General features: G+C 50.2%; 1 protein-coding gene across 2 annotated transcripts in view; it reads left to right on the top strand.

The window, feature by feature from the left end:
* STYXL1 (serine/threonine/tyrosine interacting like 1) overlaps nt 1-18,855 on the top strand; it is a 62,212-nt gene that overhangs the window by 14,488 nt on the left and 28,869 nt on the right. For both annotated transcript variants that reach the window (XM_032872462.1, XM_032872463.1), the window contains exons 3-5: nt 7,779-7,840; nt 10,831-10,987; nt 14,173-14,318. In XM_032872462.1, the coding sequence (XP_032728353.1) occupies nt 7,779-7,840; nt 10,831-10,987; nt 14,173-14,318 (365 nt within the window). The remainder of the gene's footprint in view (nt 1-7,778; nt 7,841-10,830; nt 10,988-14,172; nt 14,319-18,855) is intronic.

Here is an 18,855-nt window from a genome sequence, read left to right as displayed (position 1 = left end):
GAAACGAATGATTATTTTGGAATAGAACCCAGGAGATCAGAGTGGTTCAAGATTCCCCACTGGGACCGTACTTTATATTTTGCTGCAATGTGTAATGGTTATTGGTGAGAATTGCCAAAAATCCTATGCATGCTTTCATACTCTCCTGTGACTGGCTAGAGAGGCTATAAGAAGTTTGGGAGTCCGTACCCTTTTTCATGCAAGCGCCCCCATAGGGTGAGTTAGTTGGGGGATTAAATACCACTCATTCAAGGCCTCACCAGTTGAAAACTATCCTGGGCCAACCAGGACGCCTACTAGTTTTTGAACATCCCAGAGAAAGCACGATTTTATTAAGTTCTCTCCACACCCATGGTGGGGCTTGAACCCACAAACCTGAGATCAAGAGTTGCACGTTCCGCTGAATGAGCCAGCCAGGCGCCCCTCCTGAACAGGCTCGCTGCTTTTTTCTCTTGATTCATGTTTCAGCATTTTCATCTTTGTGCCTTTTTAATTTAATTTAATTTAATTTTATGCAGGTATCTTGCTTCTTACTCTCTTCCATTTTGCTGTCACCTTTTGGCACTTACTAGCTTAAAATCTGCTTTCTACTTTTATGATGTATTTATTTTAAGGAGAGAGAGCTGGAGCAAGTCGGGGAGGGGGACGGGCAGAGAGGGGGAAGAAGCAATCTCCCCACTGAGCACAGAGCCAGACAGGGGGCTCAGTCCCAGGACCCTGAGACCATGACCTGAGCTGAAATTAAGAGTCAGCTGCTCAACTGAATGAGCCACCCAGGTGCCTTTTTCTTTTTTTCTTTTTTTGGTGTATATGCAGGCATTTATTTTAGTTACTAAAATCTATACCTACAGGCTTTTTCTGTAGAAAAACAAAGATACAGGACCCTCTAGAAGGGTGCAGGCCCAGGCAATGCCTGCAGCCCGTGCCACCAGGCTTCCCTACTGTCTGCATAGAAACCATAATAAGAGGCTGTACCTGCCCCTCCCAGCCCAGCTCCCCACTTACCCAGGCCCTGCAGTTGCCGGACCTAAGGTATGGCTTGCCAATTTACACGCACACCTAATGTCTTAGATATAAATATCCCAAAGACTGTTTCTGGAAGGATAAGCAAAAATTGGTAAGAGTTTCGGGGGTGCCTGGGTGGCTCAGTGGGTGAAGCCTCTGCCTTCAGCTCAGGTCATGATCCCAGGGTCATGGGATCAAGTCCCATGTCTGGTTCCCAGCTCAGTGGGGAGCCTGCTTCTCCCTCTGTCCCTTCTGCTTGTGTTCTCTCTTTGTCAAATAAATAAAATCTTTAAAACCGTAGTTGTTTCTGGGAAGGGGAACTGGGACGGGGTCTTTCTCACTATGTGTCGTTTTGTCCTTTATGATCTTTTTAAACCATGGGCATTTTTTGTTTTAAGAAAAGATCATTACAAAGGGAGAAGTAATCCGAATCATGTTACCAGGGGTGTCTGCCTGGCTCAGCCCGTTAAGGGTCTGCCATTGGCTCAGGTCATAATCCAGGGGTCCTGGGATCGAGCCCCATGTCAGGCTCCCCCCACTGGGCAGGGAGTCTGCTTCTTGCTCTCCCTCTCCCTCTGTGATCTCTCTGGCTTTCGCTGTCTCTCATATAAATAAATAAAATCCTTTTAAAAAATCAAGTTTCCGGGGCACCTGGGTGGCTTAGTAGGTTAAATCCTCTGCCTTTGGCTCAAGTCATGATCTCAGGGTCCTGGGATCAAGCCCCGCATCGGGCTCTCTGCTCAGCGAGGAGCCTGCTTCTTCCTCTCTCTCTCTCTGCCTGCTCTCTGCCTACTTGTGATCTCTGTCTGTCAAATAAATAAATAAAATCTTTAAAAAAAAAATAGAAAGCAAGTCACTTGCAATTTCTTAAAAAAAAAAAAAATCGTGTTTCCAGTGGAGAAAAATTTAACTTTTCATAGTGAGGGTGTGGTAACAGTACCTATTATATTCAATAGGAAGAATTATTATATTCAATAGGAAGAAAAAACTGGAAAGAAGAAAAACCCTATTTCCAACAGCCACCTGTGTTCCCAGCATGCTCCTGCTGTTTTAGTTTGCAGGAAGAGGGCGTGCTCCTGGCCTCTGCAAGAGAGCAGATGTCCCCTTTCCTCACTGCTCCTGGTCACCATGGGTGACCGATGCAAACCCAGGCAGAAAGCCTCTTGGATCTCCAACTGTAGGGATTTTTTTTTTTTTTTTTTTTTTTTTTTTGTCAGAGAGCGAGAGCAAAAGCAGGGGGAATGGTAGAGGAAGAGGGAGAAGCAGGCTCCTCATTGAGCAAGGAACCCAATGTGAGACTTGATCCCAGGACCCTGGGATCATGACCCGAGGTGAAGGCAGATGCTTAACCCACTGAGCCACCCAGGGGCCCCATGTATCTAGCTGTCTTGATGGGTTCTCTTATTAATCCTAATTGTTTGTGGCCCTGTTGGATTTTCTTTCAATTTTATTTATTTATTTGAGAGAGATCACAAGTAGGCGGGGGTGGGGGGGAGACTCCCAGCTGAGCAGAGAGCCTGATGGGGGGCTCAGTCCCAGGACCCTGAGATCATGACCTGAGCCGAAGGCAGAGGCTTCACCCACTGAGCCACCCAGGCGCCCTCTGTTGGATTTTCTATATAGACAATCCCATTTATCTGCATATAATGATGGTTCCAGTTATTTCCGGTTCTTACAGTTCTTTCCTTTTCTCACTGCACTGCTGTGCCCTGTGCTCGCCAGTATGGTGTTAGAGAGACACAGTGACCGTGAGTTTTGTCTTGTTTCTCCCTTTACCAATCACTGTGATATTTGGTGTAGCCACTCAGTAGTTTTCCCCATCAGGTTAAGGAAGTTCTTGTATATACCTAACTTACTAAGGACATTTTTTTTTGCATTGTGAATTGAAATTTTCAATGTGCCAAAGGAGGTTCAAAACAGTGAAAGCAAAACCAATGAATCATTAAAGTAGTAGTTAGTAAGAAAAAAAAAATAATAATAATTGCATACACACCAAAAAGACCGTTTACAAACAGGGACCATTCAGACCAGGCTGTGGGATGAGGCTTAGGGGTATGTTTTTGATCGAGCTTCATAGTGAGAAAGCCGTGAGGATTTATTTTTCAGGGATTTGTCGCAATATTACAATTTTCAGTGGTTCCCTCTTCCCGACCTTGAGAAACAGTTCAAAGCTTGCTTGTTCTTTCCAGAGACATAAGCAACAATCCAGGTCAAGTTAGCCTTGTAAAATAAACTGAATTAATCTTTGTTTGCATGACCTGGTTTGGCCCACTCAGGGAATTTGCAAGACTGGTCTCCGTTTCTGATTTTAACAGCGTCTGTGGAAAGGAACATACAGTTTTTCTCCTTTAATACCTCCGTGTGCTTTCCTAGTATGACATAGTGTGTTATGTAGATCATGATGTATTTTGATCATCACGTATTTTGCGAACACTGTTAGATTTGGCTTACCGTGATTTCTGATTTTCACATTTCAATGAATGGATGGAATGAGCTTATGGTATACTCTGCTCAGTTTTGCTTGTTTTTTAAACCATCCAGACCATGTATCTGACTTCTTTTGCTCATGGTTATATTGTTAAAATTCACGCCTACTGTTGTATGTAGCTACAAGTGGTTGGTTCATTTTTGTTGCTACATCAAGGGTAAACAAAGGCAGGCTGTGGTTAAAGTGGTAAAAACACTACCAGGTATTTACACGAGGGATACAAACATAGTGATTTGAAGGGGCGCATACACCCCAGTGTTTACAGCAGCAATGTCCACAATAGCCAAAGTATGGAAAGAGCCCAGATGTCCATCAACAGATGAGTGGATAAAGTCGTGTGCGTGTAGGTGTGTGTGCACATGTGTACGTGAGTGTGTATGCATATATAGTGGCGCATGACTCAGCCATCCAAAAGAATGGAAACTTGCCATTGACAACGATGTGGATGGAACTAGAGGGCATTAAGCTAAGCGAAATAAGGCAGTCAGAAAAAGACAAATCTGTGATTTCACTCATGTGGAATTTAAGAAGCCAAACAGATGAACATAGGGGAAGGGAGGGGAAAAAGAAGGTGAAATCAGAAAGGGAGACAAACCAAGAGACTCTTAATTCTAAGAAACAAACTGAGGGCTGCTGGCGGGGAGAGAAGCCGGGTGGGGGTGGGGGATGGGAATGGGGTAACTGGGGGATGGGCATTAAGGAGCACACGTAATGGATTGAGCACTGAGTGTTCTGTGCAACTGATGAATCCCTAAACTCCATCTCTGAAACTAATAATACACTCTATGTTGATTGATTTTAAATAAAAAATAGAAAGAGGTAAGGACAGATTTTAATCAGGAACGGACTGTTTCAATAGGAAAGAGTCCAGCGTGAACCAAGGCTGCTTGGGTTTGTGCAGAGGTGACTGGCTTAGTTAAGGGGGAGTGAAGGAGTGGGAGGGGGGAGGGAGTGGGGCTCAGGGGACTGGGGGAGTGAACAATTAGAAGGGGAGGGGATGTGGTTCCTTTGAGACCCATCTGGGTTGGCTAAGTGGCATTTATTAAAGTTAAGCTCCTACCCTTCCCGGAAGACTGGGAGGCAGGGGCCCTATCTTCGGGTGTTGGCTGGGACAAAGAGAAAGTTCTTTCCATAGCCTTGATTTTTTTTTTTTTTTTCAGACCAGCACTGTTAGGGGAGCTGGGCCAGCCCCGGGCTGTGGCCTTAAGCTGTGTCTGAAGATGTCTTAAAGGTATCTTTAGATGTCTGAAGTGTTTGTTACTGGTTTGTTTTTTGTGTTTTGTTTTTTTTCCAGCCACTGAAAAACTCTGGATACAAGTCTTTTGTTACTTTATTGCAGATCTTTTTTCTCACTCTGTGGCTTGCCTTGTCACCTCTTTTTTTTTTTTTTTAAGATTTTATTTTTAAAAGATTTTATTTACTTTTTTGACAGATGGAGAGCCAGAGAGCGCAAGCAGGGGGAGTGGCAGAGGGAGAAGGACAAGCAGGCTCCCTGCTAAGCAAGGGAGCCCAAGGCAGGGCACTATCCCAGGACCCTGGGATCATGACCCGAGCAGAAGGCAGATGCTTAACTGACTGAGCCACCCAGGCGCCCCAAAGATTTTATTTATTTGAGAGAGAGAGAGAGAGAGAGAGAGAGAGAGAATGAACAGGGGTTAGGAGCAGAGGGAGAGGAATCAGCAGACTCCCCACTCAGCAGGGATTCCGGGACTTGATCCCACAGCCTTGAGATCCTGATACTTGACTGACTGAGCCCCCCCCCGCACCCCTGCCCTCTCACCTTCTTAATGTTGTATTTTGATGAGAAAAGGTAGACGTTCTTAATTTTATTAGGATTAGGTCTGCCCATATTTTCTTTTTTGGTTAGTGCTTTTTTACATTTTTTTTTTTTTAAGATTTTCTTTATTTGAGAGAGAGCGTGAGAGGAGAGAGATCAGTGGGAGAAGCAGACTCCCTGCTGAGCAGGGAGCCCAATGTGGGACTCGATCCCGGGACTCCAGAATCATGACCTGAGCTGAAGGCAGTTGCCTAACCAACTGAGCCACCCAGGCGCCCCTGCATTTTTTTTTTTAAGAAATAGACTATTTTGGGGAGCAGTTTTAGGTTCACAGCAAAATTGAGCAGAGAGTACAGAGATTTCCTAAGTACCTCTGTCCACCCATGTCAGTATGGCCTCTCTATCCTCCGCTCCTGCCAGAGTGCTGTTTGTTACAGTGGAGGAAACTACACTGGGCCCTCGTTATCACCCGAAACCCCGAGTTTCCAGTCAGGTTAGTGTCACGCATTCTCTGGGTTTTAACACATTGATGGTGATGTGTGTTCATCATGACCGGATCCTACAGAATAGTTTCACTGTCCTAAAAATCCTGAGTGCTCAGCATATAACTCCCTCCCTCACATCCCCCACTAAGCCCTGGCAACCGCCAATCTCGTCCCTGTCTTTAGGGCTTTGTGTTTTCAGGAATGTCTTATAGTTGGAACCGTGCAGCAGGTGGCTTGAAACTGACTTCTTTCACTTTGCATTTACTCTCCTCCATGGCTTTTCCTGGCTTGATCGCTCTGTGCATGCACGTGGGTGGGTGCACGCGTGCGTGTGGTCAGTACTATCCCATTGTCTGGATGTACCACGGTTTCTCCATTCAGTTATTTAAGGACCTCTTCCTTGCTTTGAACATTTGACCATCACGAAAAAAGCTGCTCTAAACAATTGTGGTCATAGATTTTCAACCAAGGACCTTAATTGCTGATAAGAGTTTGTTGAGTTTTGTTAGAAACTGCCCAATCAGGGCGCCTGGGTGGCTCAGTGGGTTAAGCCTCTGCCTTCAGCCCAGGTCATGATCTCAGGGTCCTGGGATCGAGCCCCGCATCGGGCTCTCTGCTCAGCAGGGAGCCTGCTTCCTCCTCTCTCTCTGCCTGCCTCTCTGCCTACTTGTGATCTGTCTGTCAAATAAATAAATAAAATCTTATAAAAAAAGAAACTGCCCACCGGTCTTCCATAGTGACTACCGTTCTACGTTCCCACTAGCAGTGAATGAGAATTCCTGTTGCTCCACATCCTCACCAGCATTTGGTGCTGACCGCGTTTTGGATTTTTGACGTTCAAGAGGCGTGTAGGGGTCTCTTTATTTGTTGTTTAAATTTGCATTTCTTTGAGGATAGATGGTGTATTTTCTGAGGCTTATTTGCCACCTGCGTATCTTCTATAGTGTGCTGTGTCTGTTCAAATCTTTTGACCATTTTTATTTATTTGAGAGAGAGAGAGAGTGCCAGGGAGAGTGGGGTGAAAGGCAGAGGGAGAAGCAGACTCCCCGCTGAGCGGGGAGCCTGAGGCAGGACTTGATCCCGGGACTCCAGGATCATGACCTGAGCCAAAGGCAGACACCCAACCAACTGAGCCTCCCAGGTACCCCTTGCCCATTTTAAAATCAGGTTGTTTTTTCTCTTGTTGAATTTAAGAATGATGTTTCGGGGCCCCTGGCGGGCTCAGTTCCATGGAGCATGTGACTCTTTATCTCGGGGTTATGAGGTCGAGCCTCACACTGGGTGTGGAAATTAAAAATCTTAAAAAAACAAAACAATGTTTTGGATACCCTCCCTTTTTAGGATTTATGGATGAGGCTCTGTCCCTGTTCCACATCCCTCCCAAACTTTGAGGATATCAGTCCTACCTTCTGCCTTAGCAGGGACATTAGGACCTCAGTTCTTAGGTTTTAGAGTCTGAATTTGGATCTAAAATTCCGGGGGGCATGAGCTCACTCTGGCTTTGATTTCTCCCCTCCCCACTTTTCTGGACCTCAGAGAAAACTTCCCTTAAATCAAAGCTATAAAATTTCACTACCCTTAAGTGGATGTGTAGGCAGGGGTATGACGGGGCAGAGGCGTCCTGCGGGTCGTCCTGTGGGTAGCCTAGAATAGTGGAACGACGTGCCTCGAGTTTTATTTTTTCTTATTTTTTGAAGATTTATTTGAGAGAGACCATGCACTTGCGGTGGGGGCTGGGGGCCGGTGAGGAGGGGCAGAGGGAGAGGGAAAGAAAGAATCCCAAGCAGACTTCCTGCTGAGCGTGGAGCTTGACGCAAGCTCCTCTCACAACCCTGATGTCACAACCTGAGCAGAAACAGGAGTTGATGTTTCAACTATGGAGTCACGTGCTTTGAGTTCTAAATGGACAATTACTGTCCCCTAACTGCCAAACAAATGTCTGTCGGGGATGGTGCAAGTATTCCAAGTAGTTTGGTCATACGCTCCTTTGCAAATACGGCTCTTAAATACCTCTCCTTTCTAGATGTGCGTTCCAAACGGGAGTATGACGAAAGCCATGTGATCACAGCCCGTCGAGTGAAGAAGGTAGAGTGGCAGAGCTGGAATGTGGGGCAGGCTGGCTATCTGATGGGGGGGGCAATGGGGGATTTTATCCCAGATCTGGGAGGCAGCATGGTGGGGGACACTGGGCAGCAGAAGTAGGACCTCCCCTGGGTGGGATGCTGGTCTCCCACGCCCCTCCCCTGCTCCCTGAGGTGTCCCCGCCACCCCCATCACTGCCAGCAGCTTCCCTGAGCAGATGTTGATTTAATTCCTTGATGGGCCAGCACTGTTCCAGACCTTGGGGGCTACAACAGAATGCAAGATGCCCCTGGCTCATTGTTTTCTGTCCTACTTACGGAACAGACAGTAAGAAAGCATCGAGGTAATTAGTATAACCCAGATTGGCTCAGACCGAAGGGCAAGCAACTCTTGATCTGGGTCAGGTTGGAGCCCCACACTGGGCAGAGAGATTATTTATATAAATAAACTTTAAAAAATTATAATCCAAAGATGGAAGCCACTTCCCTTCCCCACTTCCCTGCCCCTCCCCCATTCCACCTTTTAAAAAAATATTTACTTGAGAGAGAGCACAGAAGAATGCACAAGATTGCACAAGCAGGGGCGGGGCAGAGGGAAAGGGAGCAGCAGACTCCCCCCTGAGCAGGGAGCCGGACCAGGAGATCCTAGGACTCTGGGATCATGACTTGAGCCCGAGGCAAATGCTTAACCGACTGAGCCATCCAGGGGACCCTGATTCCACTTTTTTAGAAAGACTGAGCCCTGCACACAGTCACCGTGCCCCCCCACCCCCCGCTCCTGCAGTGAGCCCCCTTTCTCTACCCCCACGGGGTTTCTTCTCTCTGGTCATCACCAAGCCTGGCAGCCTTGGCTTAGGATCCATCTCTGTCCTCTGTCCTGACCGCATTCTCTGCCTCCTTCTCCCAAGGTCCATCTGTCTTCCCTGGTTTCTCCTCTGTGTCCCTGGTTCAGCTTCCTTTTCTCCTGGCGCTGCCTGAAGGTCACTGGTTCGTCCTTGGTCTCCTTCAGATCTGTCCGTGTACCTGCCTGCTCAGAGCCCTCACTCAGGCTTCTAGTCCAGCTGTCCAGCCGCAATCAGTTGTCCTGTCAGTTTTGCTTCTAAAGTTTAGTCCGGCAACACTGACCCCTGCGCTTCCCACCCCCGGCTGTGCTGGGATGACTCTCTGGCCCTTTGCACCGGGAAGCTTGATGGGGAGCCTGGACCCTGACTCAGGCATTTTTCCAGGGTCAGCTTGCTGTTGCTTGGGGGTATAGCTCAGTGGTAGAGCCTTTGACTGCAGGATAAGCTTGCTGCCTAACACCCCCCTCTTCCCACCCAGGGCTCCCTGCACCCATCATTACCTGCTGCCCCCACCCCACATTCTGGGGTGGGGGGGTTCAACTGTCTGGCTTCAACCTTTAGCCCTTAATCTGCATTCCAGAACTTTCTCTGCTTTCTACAGCCTGTGCAGAGCCTGCCCCTTTGTCATGTGTGGCCCTTGGTTTCTGGTTCCACTCCCAGATCTGCAGATCCCTTTGATTCTGGCAGCATTCCCAACTCTGGAAGAGACCTTCTCTGGGGCTCAGTTGGGCTGACACCTCTTGGCTCCCCTCCCCAACTTCCCTGCCAGCAGCCCCAGCTGGGGGGAATGCCTCTGTCTCTCCCACACCTCAGTAGCCTTGCCCCGCTGCATTTCCTTGTTTCTAAATGCACATATCACCCCCCATATTTGAACATTTCTGAAATTGAAATATACCCTACAGTTGATATGCACTTATTTATTTTTTTAAGTATATATTTGAAAAAGAGAGAGAGTGCAGTAGCAGGAGACTCCAGGATCATGACCTGAGCCAGAGGCAGATGCTTAACTGACTGAGCCATCCAGGTGCCCCCACCAACGGTCTAGGACCTAGAGTATGTGCAGCCCCCAAGCACGCTGCTCTCTCAGACCTCCAGGCCTTTCGCTGGGAGCACAGGGGTGCGGGATGCCGTGCCTTGCTCGTCTCTGTCCCGGAGGCTCTATCTGGCCTTTGGCATCTGGGATGTGCTCCGCACGTCCGTTGACTAAGGTGAACGCTGGAAGCCATTCCTTCTGCCTGGAACGTTCTCCCCCGCCCCCCATCCATCCGGCAGATTTCCCCTTGCAGCCCCAGCTCCAATCCCTGCCACCCCGCCATGGCCTTTCTGAGTCCTCTGGGCCACCTTGGGTGTTTCCTGGGCCGCCTTGAACCTCTGTATTCCAGAACCCCACACGGCGTAAGTGTAGACCTTCAGCCTACGCTTATTGAGCGAACAAGCGAATGTCCAGCCACATCCGTCCTGCCCTCCCACCTGCTCCCCCCTCCACTCCACTCGCCTTTGCGCATGTTCTGCTCTGCACCCAGGAACCTCCGTGCACACCCTGCTCTCTCCTTCCTCCAGACGAATAGGACTCCTGCCCTCTCCGTCCCAGAGAACTTTCTGGTCTGTCCTTCCACGGGCCTTGCTTGATTGCCTTGTGGTGGAATCAATAGAAGCTCACCCTACCCCACCTGTAGGTCCTCTGCGGGGCCGTCTTTGTCAGCCAGACAAGGGTGCAAGGGACAGGGGCAGGCCCAGCGCCACTGAGTAGCGGGGGCCTTCGGGAAGCACGCAAACGTGTGAAGACTAGCCTCCTAGCTGCCTCCCAGCCAGGCCTCCTTGAGCTCTGGGACACCCTTTGGAGTCCTGGGCATTGTTCCTGCCCCCGTGGCCCACCTTCCTGGCAACTCAGCCGCTCCCGGCTGCTCACGATGTCCTGGTTCCTGCTTGCCCTTTCCTCCCTCTGACCGTATTCATAGCCACATGGGCGTGGAAGGTGCTCGGCGTCCAGCGCACTCTCCAGTCCCTTCTCAATGCTTCCAGGCCCGTGTGTGTAGTCGGGGGGTGGGGGGAGGGCGCAGTCCTTCTTCCAGATGCACGCAGGGCCGCAGTGCGGGGAGCATGTGCCCCGCTGAACCCACCCGCCAACAGACCTCTCCTCCGGTTTCTTTAGAGGGCGAATGAGTATCTCATCCCGGAGTCCGTGGATCTGGAGTGCGTGAGACACTGTGTGGTGTATGACAACAACACCAGCACGCTGGAGATCGTCTTTAGAAGGGAGACCGAGGAGGAGGAGGAGGAGGAGCTGCTCTCTGACAAGAGTAGACGAAGTAGGTTTTTGCGCGCGTGGCAGGAACAGCAGCTGGCTGTGGTCTAGCCCTTTCGAGGCGCGCCGAGAACCACACCGAAGGCTCTCCCTGGGTCCGCTCCTGGGGTCTGCAGAACACACCCCTGAGAAATGGGTTATGCCAAGGACGGGGAGGGCCTGGGGGGTTTCCTTCCTTGCAAGATGACAGGTGAGCCTGCCACAGTCTCATGAGCTGCCAGAAGACGTGAGGCTCCTGGGTCAGTCGATGGAGTTTATTACTCAGAGCAGTGGAGGTAGCTGGAATGTTCTTTCCTTGACCTGGTGCCCAAGCCCCCATTCTTACAGGGTGACAGGAAGAGGGCCAAGGAAAACCTACCCACATAGTGGGTTGTATTACAGGAGAGCTCTGAGCTCAGGGGACTGAAATCTTTTCTTTTTAAAAAGATTTTACTTATTTATTTGACAGACAGAGATTGCAAGTAGGCAGAGAGAGAGAGGAGGAAGCAGGCTCCCTGCTGAGCAGAGAGCCTGATGTGGGGCTCGATCCCAGGAACCTGGGATCATGACCCAAGCTGAAGGCAGAGGCTTTAACCCACTGAGCCATCCAGGCACCCCAAAATCTTTTTTTCTTTAAAGGTTTTATTTATTTGAGAGAGAGTGTGAGAACCAGCAAGAGGAGGGGCAGAGTTCTTGCCAAGCAGGGAGCCAGATGCGGGGCTCCATCTCAAGACCCTGAGATCATGACCTGAGCCCAAGTCAGATGCTTAGCCAAGTGAGCCACCCAGGTGCTCCCCGGGCCTGAATTTTTTTTATAATGGGCAGAAAACCTGCCCGCCCCTGGCTCTAGAGGGAGAAATGGTCTAGCTTCCCATGCTCTTTGATATATAGATACTTTTGAAAAGCCAGTACCTTTGCTCACAGGACACTTAGAAACCTGAGAGGCCATGGAGAATGGTCTCTAATAGGTAACACCCCCATTTTATAGATGGGGAGATTGAGGCCCAGAAAGGCACATGCAGGAACTCTCTCAAGGTCCCACATGTGTTGTTAGCTGTTTATTGACATGTAATAAATTATCCCCAAACTCAGTAGCTTAATACAGCAAACCTTAATGAATTAACAGTACCAGGTTCTGGTACAGCGTGCCTCCTGAGATCACAGTTGAGATGGTGGCCAAGGGCACTGTCCTCTGAAGGTCTGACTGGGCTGGGATGATCTGTGTGCAAGGTGTGCCCCACTCTCATGGGTATGGCCGGGAGGCCTCGGTCTTCCACCTGGATCTCTCTGTAGGACCGCTTGTATGGCCTTGTGACACGGCAGCTGGTTTCCCCCGGAGCAGGCCATCTAGAAGAGCGGGAGAGCCAGGGACAGCCACATGCCTCTTGCGACTGAGTCCCGAGACTTCTGGTCCCTCCTGCCCCATTTTGTTCATTAGAAGGAAGTCACGGAGTCCAGCCTTCCCTCAAGGGGTGGGGAATCAAACTCAACCTCCCTTTATAGTCTTTCAAATATTCTTCCTTGTGTTTGGAAGAATCTGTGGACTGTTTTTGGAACCACCACACCTAGTAAGTGGTGGGGCCAGGATTTGAACCCCGGGCAGGTTGGCTCTGGTCTCCCGAAGCCTGGAGAGCAATTCAGAGTCACTCCAGTCCCGAGCCCAAGTGTGGTCGGCTCTAATCTTCTGTTTTCTGAGGCCCGGGGCACTGTCCACCCAGCCCCTGGTTTGGGGCTGACAATCCCTTGCCGTTGCCATGGCCCTGGTGTTCATGGCAGCGGTCACTGGGTGGCGCTAGGCTTCCATCTTTAATCAAACCTGTCTTCCCAGGGGTTCCTTTGCCAGGATTTCGTGCTGTCTTCCCCAGGCTTATCTGGTTGGGTTCCAGTCTGCAATCCTAGGATGAGAGGCTGGACCCTAAAACCATAGGAAACCGTGGTCAATGAAGAGAAGCCCCTCTGTGTTCTATAGATGACCTCGTGGAGCCCCCATTTCACCCAGTAGGAAACCACACCAGCGAAACAACACAGCAAAACCCCAAACCGCACGTGCGTGTACACACACACACACTCACCTTGTCTACTCAAGGCACTTTCCTCCTTTAAAATGGCATCTTCCAGGGCGCCTGGGTGGCTCAGTGGGTTAAGCCTCTGCCTTCATGAACTCAGGGTCCTGAGATTGAGCCCCGCATGGGGCTCTCTGCTCGGTGGGGAGCCTGCTTCCTCTTCTCTCTGCCTACTTTTGATCTCTGTCAAATAAATAAATAAAATCTTTAAAAAAAAGATTAAATCAATGTCAAAGGGGCAGTGCACTGTCCCATCACTCCCACAAGAATGGCCGTGAGCACAAAGATGGATACTCACGGGTTGATGAGGCTGTCGAGAAACTGAAACACCCCTGCTCCACGGGTCAGAGCTGTCAGATAGATCGGGTGCTAGGGGCCAGTTTGGTGTTCCTGTCAAAAAGTTAAACGCAGAGTTATGGTGTGGCTCAGTTCTGCTCCGAGGTACGGACCCAAGGGAGGGGAAGACACGTGCACACGAGCGTCCACCCCAGCACCGTCCATAGAAGCCGGGAAGCGGACAGGACCCCGTGCACCGCGACCGACGGGCGGATAAACGCAGAGTGAAAGGAGGAGTACTCAGCCCTGAAAGGGAACGCAGTACTGACAGCGATGAACTTGGGAGACCCCTCTGCTAGGCAAAAGAAGCCAGACACAAAACCAGACACTGTAGGACTCCGTCTGTATGAGACGTCCACAACAGGCGAATCCCCAGAGAGAAACTGGGTTAGTGGTTGCCTCCAGCTGGGTGTTTGAAGAAAGAGTAAAACTTTCTAATCCATATGGGTTTCTTTTAGGGGTGATAGTTGCACAGCTCTGTGGATATGCTGAAAACCATTATCTTCCCACTTCGTGTATCGTATACATGGTACACGATATGTGATGCGTATAGAGACCTGTCCCTTCTGTTAAATCCTTTCTCTTCGAGATAACGCAGAGATCTATGTCATCTCAGTGTTTACAGAGGGGAAGGATCAGCTTACTTGGTAGCAGGTGGCTTTTTAAATTTGAGCTGCTAACACTCCCCTCCCTTTAGAGCTGCTTCGGGGTCCTAGACTGCAGCGTTTCCAAATCGAGTGGCCGTCGACCAGAGCTTTAGGCAAACGGTGAGCGCGTGGGGGCCATTCATCTCTTTGGTCTCTGTTCTTAGAACTGGTGCCCGGAGCAGCCGTGGAGTGTGGCAGAGCGCTGGCCGCCCTCACCCGCCACCCCGTGTGCATCCTGAGCGGAGGCTACGAGCGCTTCTCGGCCACGTACCACTTCTTCCGGACGCAGAAAATCATCTGGGTGCCGCAGGTGAGGCGGGGTGCCGAGCCCAGGCCGGCTTGGATGGACGTGTGGTCTCTCCCCCAACTCCCCCAGGACCGAGGGGTGGGGAGCAAGGTAGGGGAAGAGGAGGCGGGCGGCACGGCAGTGATGGAAGGGATGGAGGAGACTGGTTGGGAGGTAGACCTGGGGCATCCAGGAGGTCCAGGCCACGAGGGTGAGTTTCTCCTCTCGCAAGAGTGTAACGAGGTGAGGCCCGCCCAGAGGGCAGGGGTCCCGGGGGAGCTTTGGAGGGCGGGCCGTTGTCGGCAAAGACAGGCAGGGGCGCCTCTCCATTCTCAGCTGTCTGGACCCACAAGCCCAGAGGACACAAAGAAGATGGGTTAGCACAAAAAAGGTGAGGAGTTCTTGGCTAGAGGGAGTGACGAGGGGCGCCCCAGGTGTCTGGAACGCAGACGTGAGGCCCCTCCTGGAGCCAGCCCCGAAGGAGGAGGAGGAGCCTGCCAGGAAGAGAGGTGGGTGGAGGGCGGCTGAGGCAGGCCCCGGGGGCCATGACCTACAGGTGGGGGCTGGTCCCTGGGGGGCATCACGCAGGGTGGTGGGTGCTTACTGAAGGGCCTGAATGCAGTAGATGTAGACACGCGGGGGCTTCATTCTTTCTAGTAATTCCCTTTGGCTCTTAGCCCTTAGCCACATCTTGGGCAGATTCCGGAAGTTCTGGCCACTGCCAATCTGACCACAAAGTGATCGGGGAAATGTGTGGGTTAACTGGATCTTTCAGAGATACAGAACGAAACATTTACGGGGTTAAACAACATGACCCCTGGCATTTCCTTCAGGACAACCCGGGAGTGTTGGGGAATGGTGAGGATAGAGTTAAAACTAAACAGGCCGTTAGCAGATGATGTTTGCAACCAGGCGATTGACCAGGGGTTTATTACACTGTTCTCTCTACTTCGGCGTGTTTTCGAAATAATTTCCTAAAAGAAAGGAAAAGCAGTCGGGCCGGTACAAGCCAGGCTATGTTAGCATTCCAGTGTCCGCTCTGAATCAAGTCTCCCCTCTTCCCATTCCCCCAGAGCTGGGCAGTCTTCAGTTTGGGGGGGGCTGGGAGTGGCCACGGGTGTGGGTTAGCTGCGGGGACCTCTCCTCTCTTCCCTGCTCTCAGCCGGGCCGTGACTTTGGTGCTGGCGGTCCAGGGTGGGGGCTGTCTTGAGGGACGGGCTGTCCGTCAGTGTTAGGGCTGTGCCTTCTCACTCGTCCAGCCCCATTCAGCATGTTGCTGGTGGCCTGAGCTGCTGGTTTCCTTGGGGCCCAGCTCAGGGGCCCCTTCTGCTACTAAGGCTCTTTCAGAGAAAGCCAGCTGGGACTTCCTGCCACGAGCACCACCCCCCATTCCTTGTTTCACTTGGGCAGTCCATGACCCCCCTGCCCCCATCTGCTTTCCTTCACACAGTGATTTCTAGTTCTGCCGGTGTACGTCAGTCTCCCCGTCCTGCCAGGCCCTGCTCATGCCTAGAGGAGCTGCCCTTACTGGCTTTTCCATGTGCAAAATAAGCATTTCTCTAAAAACCTCATCCTGCTGATAACTCCCTTCCTTCCTTTGGAAAACAAGCTTCAGTAAGGCTCAGTAACCTGTAAGTCCGTCGACATCGAAGGAACTGCATGTAATTAACCGTATGTTTTGGTCCATGTTGACGTGTGTCTACACCTGTGACTTACCCTTGCCCCGCCTTGTGTAGACTGGGAAGCGTGGTGCATGGTGGCTGGTGGTGGCAGCTAGCAGGGGTTCTGCCCTAGGGGTCTGTGGCCTACCATAGAGCGTGGGCACCTCGTGTTGGTCTCTCCCTGCTTCGGGACCTTTGTGAGTCGTTCAGGGGCAAGGATGAAAGCCCCAGTCCCCTCCTACATGTTCTGAGATGGTGGAAAACAGGGGTATCCCTGCTGCTCCCCAAGGAACTCCTTCTAGGAGGGCGGGTGGCGGTGCCCAATGTGGCCTTTAGACAGAGCGACTTCTCATTTCCTCTGCTTTACATGTGGCCTCCCTTAAATGAGATTTCGCTTGGAGCACGAAGTGTTGGGACTGCAACGTGAAGCCCACACCAGAGAGAGGGTGGTGAGCCCTGGAGTTTGGGGGGCACTGGTGCTGTCAGGCTGCACTTGACAAAGTTCCGCAGTGATCATGGTATGGAAAGCAGACCCATAGGGGCTGCTGGGTGGGTCTGGGGAAGGTGGAAGGCCGTGATGGTGAGTAGAGGACAGATTCAGGAAACACTTGGGCAGTGGCACTGATTAGACACTGGGGTGGGGGAGTGAGGGTGGGACGTGGGGGAGGAAGGAGCCTGGGATCGGTGCCCGGGTTCTTGGTGTGGGTGACAGGTAGGGGACACGGGAGGTGGAGGCAGTGTGGGGGAGGGCAGTGGGCTCAGTTTGGACATCCTCATGGTTGTGGGTGTCAAAGGCATGGCACCTAGAATTAACACATGCTTGCTCTCACCAGCCCGGCCTGTTTTTCCCCTGCCACGCAGCCGCAGTAAAGGAAGCGGGTTTGGAAGCAGCAGGAAGAGTTGATAGGTCTGTGTCAGGTGTTCAGGGAAATTTTCTGGATGAAGCTGTGGGGTGTCCTTTGGCTCCAGCAAGCTGAGCATCCTGGGTGCAGTCAGCCCGAGCCCTGGGGAAGCTTTGGGTCGTATGGAGCGGGCCTGCCTGCAGGTAGAAGGGTCCTGCGTCCCTTTTGCACACTTAAGCATTGGCTTGGCTTGCTGTCTGTTCTTCCAGAAAGGCTTTTTGAGGCGGACAGCTTGGGAAGGATGTGGGCTTGCAGTAAGCTCACTGGGAGGGGTGTGGGCTAAGGGCAGGAGGCCAGCGGTACTTCTGTCTGAGTCCCACTCGGAGCCAGAGGAATTTTAGAACTAGGTTTGACCTTTGAAATTACATAGGTCAGCATTTCCCATGGAACACTCACACCTTCAGTAAGGACTTCTAAACAGATTGTATTGGAAACAACAATTATACAACGTGAGTGGGGGTTTTGTTTGTTTTCTTGAGGTTATGCCTAGCTTTTATTGTACTAAATATCACAAATAATTTACAACCCATGTCAATAATAAACCTGTAGCCACTGTGCTAGTATAAACATCTGGGCTACAAAAAGTCTGCCCGAGGAACCACTAGGGAGGTTTTCAGCAGTTCCCCGGAGGTACCCTTTGGGAATAGCGTTAGCCTGCCATGTTTTACTGGCTGTTTTCCAACTAGTTTATAAATTATATTTCTAAATATATATATTACAAATTATAAATTACTATTTGATGGCAATTTTTTTTAACGACTTGGTTGACATTCTTGGAACAATCAGATTCTGTAAAATTTTCCCTTCAATTTTCTTGAGATAAAATTGACACAGAACACATATAAGTTTCAGGTGTATGACATGTTGACTTGATACATATGTATATTGTGAAAGGATCAACCCAATAGGGTTGAGTAACCCATCCATCATCTCACCCAATTGCCATTTTGTGTATGTGATGGTGAGAACGTTTAAGATCTCCTCTCCCAGCAACTTCCAAGTATGTAATACGGTATTGTTAACTGAAGTCCCCATGCTGTGACCAGATCGCCAGAACTTGTGCCTCTTACGTCTGGAAGTCCGTGCCCTTTTGACCAACATCTCCCATTTCCCCCACTCCCGAGCCCCTGCCAACCACCGTTCTGCTCTCTGTTTCTGTGAATTTGGCCTTTTCAGATCCCGCATATAAGTGAGATCCTGCAGTAGCTTTCTCCGTGTGACTTATGGGCATGCCTTGAGAATATTGTGGCTTTGGTTCCAGACCACTACAATAAAGCCCATATTGTAGTAAAGCAAGGCAAATGAATTTTTTGCTATGTATAATAAAAGTTATGTTTAGACTGTACTGCAGTCTGTTAAGTGGGCAATAACATTGTGTCTAAAAAAATGGACATACCTTTTTTTTTTTTAAAGATTTTATTTATTTATTTGACAGATCACAAGTAGGCAGAGAGGCAGGCAGAGAGAGAAAGGGAATCATTTTCCCTGCTGAGTGGAGAGCCGGATGGGGGACTCGATCCCAGGACCCTGATATCATGACCTGAGGCGAAGGCAGAGGCTTAAGCCACTGAGCCACCCAGGCGTCCCGAAATGGCAGCATCTTTGAAGCAAAATAAAATGAAGCAATAAGATGCTGTATTCCTGTGTTTTGCTCAGCGTCATGCCCTCAGGGCCCACCCACGTTGTCAGGAATGGCGGGAGATCCTTCTTTCTCACGCCTGAGTAATATCCCATTCTGGACACAGGCCGTGTTTTCTTTATCTGTTCTTCTGTCGGTGGACACTGAGGTTGTTTCTGTGTCTTGGCTGCTATGAGTAATGTTGGAAGGAGTACGGGAGGTACTCAACACCGTGATTTCCTTTCCTTTGGATATGTCCCAAGAACTACCATTTGGTAGTTCTATTTTTAAGTTTTTGAAAAGACTCCATACTGTTTTCCACAGTGGCTGTGGTTAGTGAATTTTTTTTTTTTTTTTTTTTTTTTTTTTTTTTTTTTTTT

This window comes from Lontra canadensis, unplaced genomic scaffold, assembly GCF_010015895.1.
Source record: "Lontra canadensis isolate GAN:19392208 unplaced genomic scaffold, GSC_riverotter_1.0 scaffold45, whole genome shotgun sequence".
Lineage (NCBI taxonomy): Eukaryota > Metazoa > Chordata > Mammalia > Carnivora > Mustelidae > Lontra > Lontra canadensis.
Note: the sequence above shows the minus strand (reverse complement) of the source record. Positions and strands in the feature narration are given on the sequence as shown.